At 43.3% G+C, this 12,373-nt stretch overlaps 2 protein-coding genes across 2 annotated transcripts in view; one reads left to right on the forward strand and one right to left on the reverse strand.

The window, feature by feature from the left end:
• Nucleotides 1-4,520, forward strand: part of LOC141176127 (uncharacterized) — a 95,348-nt gene extending 90,828 nt beyond the window's left edge. The window contains exon 7 of the mRNA XM_073660121.1: nucleotides 1,549-4,520. Within this exon, the coding sequence (XP_073516222.1) occupies nucleotides 1,549-3,470 (1,922 nt within the window). The 3' untranslated portion in view covers nucleotides 3,471-4,520. The remainder of the gene's footprint in view (nucleotides 1-1,548) is intronic.
• LOC141176130 (uncharacterized) overlaps nucleotides 1-12,373 on the reverse strand; it is a 1,089,564-nt gene that overhangs the window by 146,009 nt on the left and 931,182 nt on the right. The window lies entirely within an intron of this gene.

Here is a 12,373-nt window from a genome sequence, read left to right on the forward strand (position 1 = left end):
TTCACGCCTGCAGGAGATGTGTTGGCTTGAGCCCTGGTTTCATGGATTCACTCCACATCATAAATAGTATTGAGCGAATTTGTTCGGCATTTCAAATTCAGGTTCGTGTTCGGGGTTCCGGCTTGTTCGAGCCAAATGGTCCACCATAAATGAGTGCAACTCCAGTTTAGTGTTGGATTTCTCCCTTCATACATACGTTGTTGTTGGGGATGTTACATGTTTTTATATTCTTTCTTTTTTGATAGTTTCATTGTGGTGGGATCGGCCGGCCTCACTTATGTGACTCTATAACTCCCTGGTAGTTTTTCAAAAAGATCTCCATTACCTCTTCCAAATGCAGTATTATAAAAAAGTTCACTTTAAATGTCTAATATTTCTTCTTGACACTCATCTGACAGAAAATATTGGTTCTTATGATAGTTTAGATTGCCAAGAGCCACCGAGCCCCATACTCCAATTACCCCAGAGAGGTTTCACCACTAGTTACTCATTTTTCTCTGATGAAGACTGTTCAGTTTGATCATTTCAGTCGATGTTTTATTGTCTATAGTCACAGTTTTTAACTTCTGTAATCCTCTGATTTAACCCCTTCCCGCAGTTTTATGTTTCTAATCAGGCCCCATTTTTCAAATCTGACGTGTGTCACTTTATGTGGTGATAACTTTGGAATTCTTCACAAAGGATAATAGGAAACAAATGGACCTTACAAATTATTTTCCAACTTCTTTTGAATCTGACAATCCCCTATATACGGTTGTACACTACTGTCTGGGCACATGGCAGGTTAAGAAGGGAAGGAGCGCCATTTAGATATTAGGAATGCTCAAAAGATGGCTACCACGAACAGGCTTGTCACTATCTACCCTGTTTACAGATTTCACAAATTACTTTGATCATCACCCTTTAACCCCTCTACATGGATCTGAACCTACACAGAGACCCCTAGGCTTGGGCCACGGTGTTACCTGCTATTCTTTGGAGTGAGATGGAAAGAAGAATAGTCAGGTAGCCGGGTCAGAACCAGGAGGGCAGAGAAAATACAAAATCAGAAGACACGAGTAGTCAGTAAACGGGCCGAGGTCACAACAGGAAACAAATCCACAAGCCGGGAGCTGAGCACAGAGGACTGAACCAGAGGAGAACAAGGCTGTATCTGGCAGCTTCCAGCAATATGCTTCCACCTTTAGTAGGGTGCGGTGCTCTCCAAATGGCTGAAGCAGGGAGCAGATTATTCCAGCTGGACAGCACACACACCCATACTGCCAGACTGGATGGTACTACAGGTCCCAGGCACCCTAATCTTAGTGGCTGGACAGAGCCTGCGCCTTTTACTCCATATTTGGGAGCCAGAATGAACAAACAGTTGAACACCACGCTCCACTGCTTCATCCTATGAGGTTTTCTATTAGATGGTCATTGTCTTGGTGAATAAGTGAATTTTTTTATATAACTTGCCTTTTTTAATGGACCGTTTAAGTAGAAATGTTCAAAAATATAAAATTCAAGGATTCTTTATTAAAAAATGATGATTGTTTTTATTCTTGGCAGATGACTGTACCAGGAGATCAGAGGGACAGCTGACATCTTCAATTTTCAAATCAGATAATTTTCAGATTCCACAGGATGCAATTGAAGTGAATGCCATTACTCCAGATTTACCATCATCCCTTCACAGCAAAGATCTGCCATCTGATCCTTTGAAACAGGTCTCGTCTTCTGATTCATTACCGACTACTAAGGAAAATCAAAGTCACAAAATAAGCATTAAAAAACAAACTGCTCCTAATGCAAAGAAGCCATTTTCACATTCAGAATATAGAAATAGTTTTCTTCTCAAAAAGTCTTTTTTTAAACATCAAAAAATTCACACAGCGAAGAATAGATTTTCTTGCTCCAAGTGTGGGAGATATTTTAATCAGATATCAAGTCTTGTTAGGCACCAGATAACTCACACAGTTGAGAAGCCTTTTTCATGTTCAGAATGTGGGAAATGTTTTACAGAGAAATCTACTCTTATCAAACATCAGAGAACTCACACAGGGGAGAAGCCTTTTCCATGTTCAGAATGTGGAAAATGTTTTAACCATAAATCTAGTTTTCTTAAACACCAGAGAACCCACACAGAGGAGAAGCGTTTTTCATGTTCAGATTGTGGGAAAAGTTTTGTACAGAAATCAAATCTTATTATACATCAGAGAACTCACACAGGGGAGAAGCCATTTTCATGTTCAGAATGTGGGAAATATTTTGCAAAGAAATCTACTCTTATCAAACATGTGAGAACTCACACAGGGGAGAAGCCTTTTCCATGTTCAGAATGTGGAAAATGTTTTAACCAGAAATCATATCTTAATATGCATCAGAGAACTCACACAGGGGAGAAGCCATTTTCATGTTCAGAATGTGGGAAATGTTTTGCAAAGAAATCAAATCTTTTCAAACATCAGAGAACTCACACAGGGGAGAAGCCTTTTCCATGTTCAGAATGTGGAAAATGTTTTTCTGAGAAATCAACTCTTATCAACCATCAGAGAACTCACACAGGAGAGAAGCCATTTTCATGTTCAGAATGTGGGAAATATTTTACAGAGAAATCAAATCTTATCAACCATCAGAGAACCCACACAGGGGCAAAGCCTTTTTCATGTTCAGATTGTGGGAAATGTTTTGGACAGAATTCACATCTTAATAAACATCAGAGAACTCACACAGGGAAGAAGCCTTTTTCATGTTCAAAATGTGGGAAATGTTTTGGACAGAATTCACATCTTAATAAACATCAGAGAACTCACACAGGGAAGAAGCCATTTTCATGTTCAGAATGTGGGAAATATTTTGCAAAGAAATCTACTCTTATCAAACATGTGAGAACTCACACAGGGGAGAAGCCTTTTCCATGTTCAGAATGTGGAAAATGTTTTAACCAGAAATCATATCTTAATATGCATCAGAGAACTCACACAGGGGAGAAGCCATTTTCATGTTCAGAATGTGGGAAATGTTTTGCAAAGAAATCAAATCTTTTCAAACATCAGAGAACTCACACAGGGGAGAAGCCTTTTCCATGTTCAGAATGTGGAAAATGTTTTTCTGAGAAATCAACTCTTATCAACCATCAGAGAACTCACACAGGAGAGAAGCCATTTTCATGTTCAGAATGTGGGAAATATTTTACAGAGAAATCAAATCTTATCAACCATCAGAGAACCCACACAGGGGCAAAGCCTTTTTCATGTTCAGATTGTGGGAAATGTTTTGGACAGAATTCACATCTTAATAAACATCAGAGAACTCACACAGGGAAGAAGCCTTTTTCATGTTCAAAATGTGGGAAATGTTTTAAACAGAAAGCGCATCTTGATAACCATCGGAGAACCCACACGGGAGAATGCCGCAACTACACCCAACTAGTCTCTGTACAGACAAGAAATGCCCTAGCTGTACAACTAAAAACGTCACCACAGACCTAACTCCCTAATAAGTCGTTGATGAGTTTCTCATACCTCCTGAGGAACCAGAGGGGAGGCCACAACATACTGTCAACAAGGGGAAAGGAAAGTATGAAGTAAAATATGAAAACCCTGAATGAGAAAGAAAAACACATTCATATAGGGCAAAGAAGGCAAGCTAAGGAGAACCAAAAATAAAAGGAACAAGTATAATCTCCCAGAAACCTAACATTGTTAGAATTAAAAGGTACTGGGAGGGAAAGCAAACTGACCGGGAGGATAGTTTCACCTTTGTGGTGAAACTTACAGGATTCATCCTCACCAACTGTAAATGTAAAACCCGTCCATTTATAAAGACCACGGACAAGATAAAGATTCCCAACTCACATCAGGACCACAAGATCCCAGGTACTTTCAGCTGCATCACAATGAACTTAATTATATGTTCCAAATGTCCAACTGGGGGTCTGTATGTAGGGAAGACAGGGCAAAAATTTAAAACAAGGATGAATTCTCATCACCACACAAAAAAACGAAAAAAAGAATAAATCTACTTGTGTCCACACATTTTTACGGCCACAACTGCTTATCCCTCTCCCATACTGATAGTTCTGCTTCACTTCACTTGTCTTATCTATTGCATTATTCCTGTGCCCTGTTGTGTATAAATATGTGACTCTTCAGATTTTGTGTTATACTATGTCTGCTGAAGAGATCTGAGTAGTCTCGAAAGCTTACTGACTAATGGCTAACTGAAAAAATGGTATCAACCACTGAGGACTCTCAAATTTTAATATTTTTCTCCATACAGCAATTTTAAGATCTCTCCACAGGTGTTCAATGGGATTTAGATCAAGACTCATTGCTTGTTTGAACTCTCCAGCACTTTGTTTCCATCCATTTTCTGGGTGCTTCTTGAAGTATATTTGGGCTCATTGTCATGCAGTAAGATCCATGACCTAGGACTAGTGTTGAGCGAGTATGTTCTGTTCCGAGTATGCTCGGGTGAGCTCCGAGTATTTACAGCTGCTCAGTGTTATGTTTGAATCGCTCCAGTGTCCATGATTTGCGACTGGCAGCTTTATTACATGTGAGGAATGTGTAAGAAATGGACATTCCTCACATGTAATAAAGCTGTCAAACAGTTGCAAATCATGCACATGGGAGTGATTCAAACATATCACTGAGCAGCTGTAAATACTCGGAGCTCACCCGAGCATACTCGGCGAAAGGGTTAATAGAACATGCTCGCTCAACACTACCTAGGACGCAAACCCAGCTTTCTGACACTAGGCACTATATTGTGACCCAAAATCCTTTGCTAATCTTCAGATTTCATGATGCCTTGCACACAGTCGGAGGCAGCAAAGCAACCCCAAAACACCTTTGAACCTCCCCCATATTTGACTGTATGGGTTGTAAATTTATTGATTATGCTGTACACCTTGGACAAAGGAACATGCCGATCTCTAAAGATGGACTTATAACCTTGAAATTGTTGATATTTTTCAACAATTTTGGTTCTCAAGTCCTCAGACAGTTCTCTTCTCCGTTTTCTGTTTTCTCCATGCTTAGTGTGCCACTCATATGCACACAATGCAAAGATTGAATCAACTTCTTCCTTTATCTGGTTTTAGTTGTGATTTTCATATTGCCCACACCTGTTACTTGCCAAAATTGCGTTTGAACAAGCTTCACATGCTTGAAACAAAGTTGTTTACCCACAATTTTGGCAAGGTGTCACCTATTTTGTCCTACCTATTTTGTGTGAAATTATGTTCAATTTGCCTTTTTTTCTGTTTTCTTGTGTTGTTCCAATACATACAAAGGAAATAAACGTGTATAACAAAAAGTGTAATTTCAATAATTTTCTGGGAGAATTACTTCATTTTCTGGAACAATTTCAAGGGAGCCAACACTTTTGACGATGACATGTTTTTGTTGCCTTTTTAATTTGTTGCAGCATATCATCCTCTACGTGTTCAGCTATATTAGGAGGATTGTAGCAAAGTCCAATTAGCAGCTTTGCATTATTGCCATTTCCATGTACATTTACCCAGACTGACTACATCAGGGATGTAAAGCTCAAAACATGCAGAGGGCCAAAATGAAAAACTTTGACAAAGTCGTGGGCCAACCAGTGTACAGTATAATGGGCCCCACATAGTCCTCCATACAGAATAATGGGCCCCACATAGTCCTCCATACAGAATAATGGGCCCCACATAGTTCTCCATACATAATAAACAAGAGGAAAAAACTTCAAGTCAGAGTCCCATATAATAGTGAAAAAATTACAAAATTGTATTAATTATAATTTATACAGGAAAAAAATATGAATCAGAGACAGTTAATAGTAAAACAATGGAGGAGCACTAATGAGGAGCATGAGACAAATTAACATGATTATTTTCTGATGTAAATACATAATTGGGCTGCCAAAAAAATAAGAATATATTGTTAAAATGCAGTGAAGCATTCCATAAAAGTGCAGGTGCTTATGAGGTAGGTCAGAAGTAGTTGCTATATAAGAGGTTAGTCATACCACTGTCTATATATAGGTACTAATCTAGATAGCTCATACTGGGGACAGCAGATCTTTATAAGTGACCTCTTAGGCTACAGGGTAAAAGTATATCCTAATACATATTAAAGCCTAGAAAATGCACCTAAGTAGGAAAAAAGATTAAAGAACGGCAGCAAAAAGAGTGTAGCATAAATCCTATAGAATACTTACAGCCACAGTGGATGTGAACACGCTCCTCAATGGCGCTCACCCTGATGCGCGTTTCAGCACGGCTGCCTTCGTCAGGGGGTGGCGTCAATGAAGGTGGGTAGGGTTTAGAAACCCTTGAGCCAATGGAAAAGGGGGGGTGTAGTCCGCCAATGGGTGTAGGGAGGGCGTGGCATGACACATGGCAATCACCGCGGCATCCACGGCTACCGCATCATATGATCCATGATGCCGCAAGCACATGGGGAACCACGTGACCGCTCGTCATGGAGCAAATATTGATACGACCAGCGAGGACACCACAGAGAACAGTGAAGACATGCGTACCGCCCAGTCCACAGACATATATAGTCAAATACAACCAGAGAGAAAAAGAAACTAGCATAATGGGGTAAACTGTCAATAATAGCATAGCCCAAATGTATATATATATCTAAGGGGTATAGGCGATAGCCAATTATATATAAGTCAGAGAAGTTAATTGGACATGACGAAACAAATAAAGTATATCTTTAAGAAACGCATGAAGTATAACATGATTATATGAGATCATAGTATACTGTAAATGCATAATAAGATATAAGAAAATATCTCTCAAAATATCGATCTATAAATGCGAAAGATATCCAATAATAACTGTATGGACAAAAAATGCGCACACAGAAAAAAAGTTACAGATCTTGAGAGACAATACAGTGCCAGCAATTATGTCCATGTTATCCAATAGCAGAATGGAAGTCATGAACGTCATTGACATAGAAATGGAGAGATCATGTATACAAACATGCCAATCACCATGTAATGCCTTTATGAATATTTGGTAGAAAAAGACGACAAACTCATGGAGGAACACTAAAGAAATAGGAAAAAGTTAAAACAATGTGGATATAGGTGATCAGAGAAATGGGGCATAACTAATATTTTCGTTCTAGCCCAATGGATGGAGTGTTTTTAAAGTCCAAATCCATCTGCTCTCTTTCTGGGCTAATAGTTGGCTCACTCTACCGTCCCTAATATTAGTGGTGATCATGTCAATACCCCGAACTTTAAGTTTAGATGCGTCACACTTATGGTGTATTCTAAAATGCTTGGGAATAGTTTTTAACGTAGAAATATCAGTTTCCTTTACCGCCGCTTCAATACCTAGGAAGTGTTCACGTATTGTTGTCCTAAGTTGTCTAGTTGTGAACCTTACATAGATTTTAGGACACAGGCATATCGCATAATAGTCCACCGCTTTAGAGGTACAAGTTATCGGTTTGGTGATGTAATAGGTCCTAGAGCCCTGGGAATCTGTGAAAGAGTTAGCATGTTCGACATTAGGACACGCCACACATCTACCACATGGTACACATACATTTAGTGGAGGTGGTCTTTTCAAAAAATTAGGGGGAGTGGTAGGATAATAGTGGCTTCTCATAAGGTGATCACAGAGATTTTTTGCCTTTCTGAAGGTGATTTGTTGTCTCTCTGGTAGATATTTTGCCAATATAGGGTCAGCCATTAAGATGGGCCATGATTTGATAAGACAGTCACGTAATTCTGTCGCTTTAGCGTGGAATGTTGTAATGAACCGTAACTAGTGATGAGCGAGCATGCTCGCTACTGCTCGGTGCATGCCTGAGCATCTCACTGCTCTTGTGACACTTTCCAGGGTTGCTCGGCGGGAGCTCGGGTCCCCACCCTGCATGTGTGGCGCACTTTAGATCGCCAATCAACATGCAGGGATTTTCTGCCACACACTGTAATGCCGCAGCCATGTTGGTTGTTGCATTACAGGGATTGGCTGGCCGCACAGCGTCATCAGGTCTATATCAGACCTGGCGCCGCCATGCTAAGCAGGCAGGCCGGGTATATAGCAGACTGCAGTGCACATAGCAAGAGGGTCCATTCCAGTTCTGTCTGCTTGTCCTTTTACAGATATTTGTAGAAATAGGCCCAGGTATCAGGGGCCAGGAATAATTTATTTTTTATCTTAATCCTGATTATTTGCTTAAAAAGCAATCCAGAGAACACCGTTTATCTGCCCCATTTGCTTGTTGGCACTGCAGAATACAGCCAGGTCCTTTCCATATTAAAGCGCTAAAAATACAGCTATTTAAAACTGTGGTTTGTCCGTCACACGGATCACATATAATTGCGCTGAAAATACTGCCATTTCTGGCCTCCATTGAAATTTTGTTGCAGTGTGTCAGTGAACTTATTGACACGAGGTCAACGTTGTTTAAAAATAGTTACCTACAGGCCGGCTATTTAAAACTGTGGTTTGTCCGTCACACGGATCACATATAAGTTGGCTCCAAATTCAGCTATTTGTAGTGAGCGTGGAAGATATTGTCCTCCATTTAAAATGGGCAAGGCACGTGACAAGGGACAGGGAACTGGACGTGATGGTGCATGCCGAGGCTGAGGGCAAGCTGAAATTGTGCCACAACAAATGCCCACATCTTCTTGCTCGACCTTCCTGTCCCAATTAATAGGGGACCGCAATACACCACTATTGAACACAGATCAGTGTGAAAAGGCTCTTGGTTGGATAGCAGATAATGCTTCCGTCACTTAGCCACCACCACCACCCTGTCTTCCACACGGTGAAGTCTCAGTAGCTGTGAGTCTGGACCGCATATTCCTCACCCTGAACCTCCTTTCCACCCACCATACCGAGTGCCCAGAGACAACTGATCCCACACTTGGACACGCCGAAGAGCTGTTCACTTTTCCATTTATAGATTCGGGCGTCTCGCCTGGTCCACTTGAAACGGGGCAAGAGGAGATCACATGTTGCGATGCCCAAATATTTGAGCAGCCACGGTCGTATGAAGGTGACGGTGGGAAAGTGTCACAAGAGGTGGACGATGATGAGACACAATTGCCAGAAAGTCAGAAGGAAGACCGGGGTGAGGAAGTGGAAGACAAGGTGGTGAATGATATAGTAACTGACCTAACCTGGCAGGAGGACATGCAGAGCAAGGACAGCAGAACACAGGAGGCGGGAGGCCGAGCACCCCAACAGGCAGGAAGAAGCAGTGTGGTGACCACAAACAGAAGGCGGGCAACCATTCCCCGTAACAACAACACGACTGAAGTTGCCAGTACAACTGTTAAGTCTTCCCGAGTCTGGTTGTTTTTTAAATACTCTGCCGATAACCCCAAAAAGGCCATTTGCACCACCTGCCTGGCCAGCATCAGCAGGGGTAGCAAAACTACCAGCCTGACCACCACCAGCATGATCAGGCACATGGCAGCAAAGCACCCGACTTTGTGGACCGAATCCCAGGGTCCAGGAACAGTGTCTGCGGGTGACACCACTGCTTCTTCTGCTGTTGTGCGTGCAAGCCAATCCCCTGCCCATGGCACATGCCATGCGAAGATGCCTCCTGCCCTGCACCTGTCGTTGCACACTCTCAACTAGCACTATCAGCAAGCATGTCCTTGTCACAGCGCAGCGTTCAGTTGTCCAAATACGCAAATACGCAGCCGACGCCCCACAGGCCACACTACTAAATTCCCACATTTCACGACTGCTTGCGCTCAAAATGTTGCCTTTTAGGCTCATGGAGAAGGAAGCTTTACGCAACCTGATTGCAGTGGCCGTCCCTCGGTACTCGGTCCCCAGCCGCCACTATTTTTCGCGGTGTGCCGTCCCCACAAGCACGTGTCCCACAACATTAGCAGTGCCCTCAACAATGCAGATACAGGGAAAGTTCACCTAACCACAGACGCGTGGAAAAGTGCTTGTGGGCAGGGACAGTACATGTCGCTGATGGCACACTGGGTTAACATAGTGGAAGCCGGGACCCAGCCAGACCTTGGGACGGAACACATCCTCCCGACGCCGAGGATTGTGGGCCCTAGGTCAATCAGGGTTGCCCCCACAGTCTACAGCTCCTGCACCTCAGCCACCTCCTACTCTTCAGCCTCCATCTCCGAAATGATCACATCAGTCACAAGCTGGAAGCACTGCCTCGGCCAAGCGGCAACAGGCTGTTCTGAAGCTAATATGCTTAGGTGACAAACCGCACAATGCTGAAGAGTTGTGGAGCGCTCTGAAAGAGCAGGCAGATCTGTGGCTGACACTGCTGAACCTACAGCCAGGCATGGTCGTGTGTGACAATGGCCGGAACCTGGTGGCGGCTCTGAGGCGAGCTCACACATGTACCATTCCTGGTCCATGTGCTTAACCTCGTGTTTCAGCGGTTTCTCAAAAGCTACCCGGAACTGCCGGATCTGCTTGTCAAAGTACGCCGCCTGTTTGCCCATTTTAGAAAGTCAGCTACAGCTTCCGCCGCCCTTACCGTGCTTCAGCAGCGTTTGCAGCTTCCGGCTCACTGATTGGTGTGTGATGTCCCAACGCGTTGGAACTCTATACTGCAGATGTTGGGAAGGATTTGTGAGGAGAAGAGGGCAGTTGTTGACTACCTGCATCAACAAGGCCGTTGGTATTCAGTTCAGACTCCACGCATAAGACCTCAGGAGTGGACATGGATGTCAGACATCTGTACCATCCTCCAAAACTTTGAGGACTCCACCAAGATGGTGAGCGCAATGACACCATAATTAGCTTCACCATCCCGCTTCTCTGTCTTCTGAAACACTCTCTGCTCACAATCAAAGAGGATGCATTGAAGGCGGAGCACGATAAGATGGAGCAAGGAACCATACAGCGTGATTACACAGAGCCCAGCCTCATCTCCTCCCAACGTGGATTGGGTGACAATGAGGAAGAGGAGGAGGAAGAACAGGAGCTAGTTTCATGCGCTATAGACGGTACTACCTGTACAACTGTCATACTGTCAGTTCAGCGTGGATGGCCTGAGGACAGGGAGGAGGAGAGCATGGTCAGTCGTCCTCTTGGTGAGGACATGGAAGTCTTGCCTGTTAGCAATCTGGCACGCATGGCTGAGTTTATGTTATGCTGCCTTTCCCGTGACCCTCGCGTTCTCAAAATTTTTGGTTACAGTCATTACTGGTTGGTGACACTTCTAGACCCACGCTACAAGGAGAACTTTCTATCTCTTATTCCTGAGGCGGACAGGTCTACAAAAATGGGGCAGTACCAGAAGGCCCTTGTTGCGTAACTATTAAAAAAATTCCCATCTGAAAACGCTGGCAGCAGAGGTCACAGTTCGTTGGACAACCAAGGAGTACAGTCGAGAGAGACACAACTCCAACAGAGGCAGGGGAACACTGTCAAAGTTCTGGGAGAGTTTTCTCAGCCCCTCCCATCGCACAGTTACTCTCAGAAGGAGTGCAAAGTTTGGGAAAATGCTGAGGAAGTACCTTGCCAACCGTACCAACCTCCTCCGTGATTCCTCTGTGCCTTATATTTATTGGGTATCCAAGCTGGACACGTGGAATGAACTGGCTCTCTTCGCCTTGGAGGTCCTGGCCTGCCTGCCGCTAACGTTTTATCAGAGTGGGTTTTTAGTGCCTCTGGTGGAATTATAACTGATAAGCGCATCCGCCAACTGAAAATGCTGACAGGCTAATTCTTATAAAAATGAACAAGGGCTGGATTGGGCCAGACTTCTCAACACCACCGAATGATAGCAGCGTAACATAAACTCAAATCCAGTGTCTTTTTTTGGGAGGTGTATTCCCATGCACCTTTTCACACCCACACATGGGTATACGCTTCCTGATTTTGGCTATTTGCTCTTGTCCTCCTCCTCCACCACATATCACCTGTGTGACCGTGGTCCATGATGCAACACCCACCCAATTTTTTTAAAGGGTGTTTATGATGCTCGTAAAAAAAAATTTTTATACAGTATGTTCATGTATAGCCCCCAGGGGTAAATGTTTGTCAGCCCATACACTCATACACTTAGTGCATGGGCATTACAAGTATAGAAGACCCGCTCCATTCTAAAGGGAACATTTTTTTATGAGGCCCTCCTCCACGTCTCTTCCAAGAGGCATTGGAGTGCCTCCCAATTTTTGGCAGCCCTTGCATTCACTGCATAGACAAACACAATGGGAAACCCACTTTTTAATAATGGTAACATTGTTTTGAGGAGGCCTTCTGACCTCCGCGTCTCTTCCAAGGGGCATTGGAGTGCCTCCAAATTTTTGACAACCCTTGCATTCACTGCATAGGTAAACAGTATGGGAGACACACTTCCTAATAATGGGAACATTGTTTTCAGGAGGCCCTCCTCTAAGTCGCTTCAAAGGGGTATTGGGGTGC

The sequence above is a fragment of the Phyllobates terribilis genome, unplaced genomic scaffold, assembly GCF_046119375.1.
Source record: "Phyllobates terribilis strain yellow unplaced genomic scaffold, ASM4611937v1 Scaffold_17__1_contigs__length_24005725, whole genome shotgun sequence".
Classification (NCBI taxonomy): Eukaryota; Metazoa; Chordata; class Amphibia; order Anura; family Dendrobatidae; genus Phyllobates; species Phyllobates terribilis.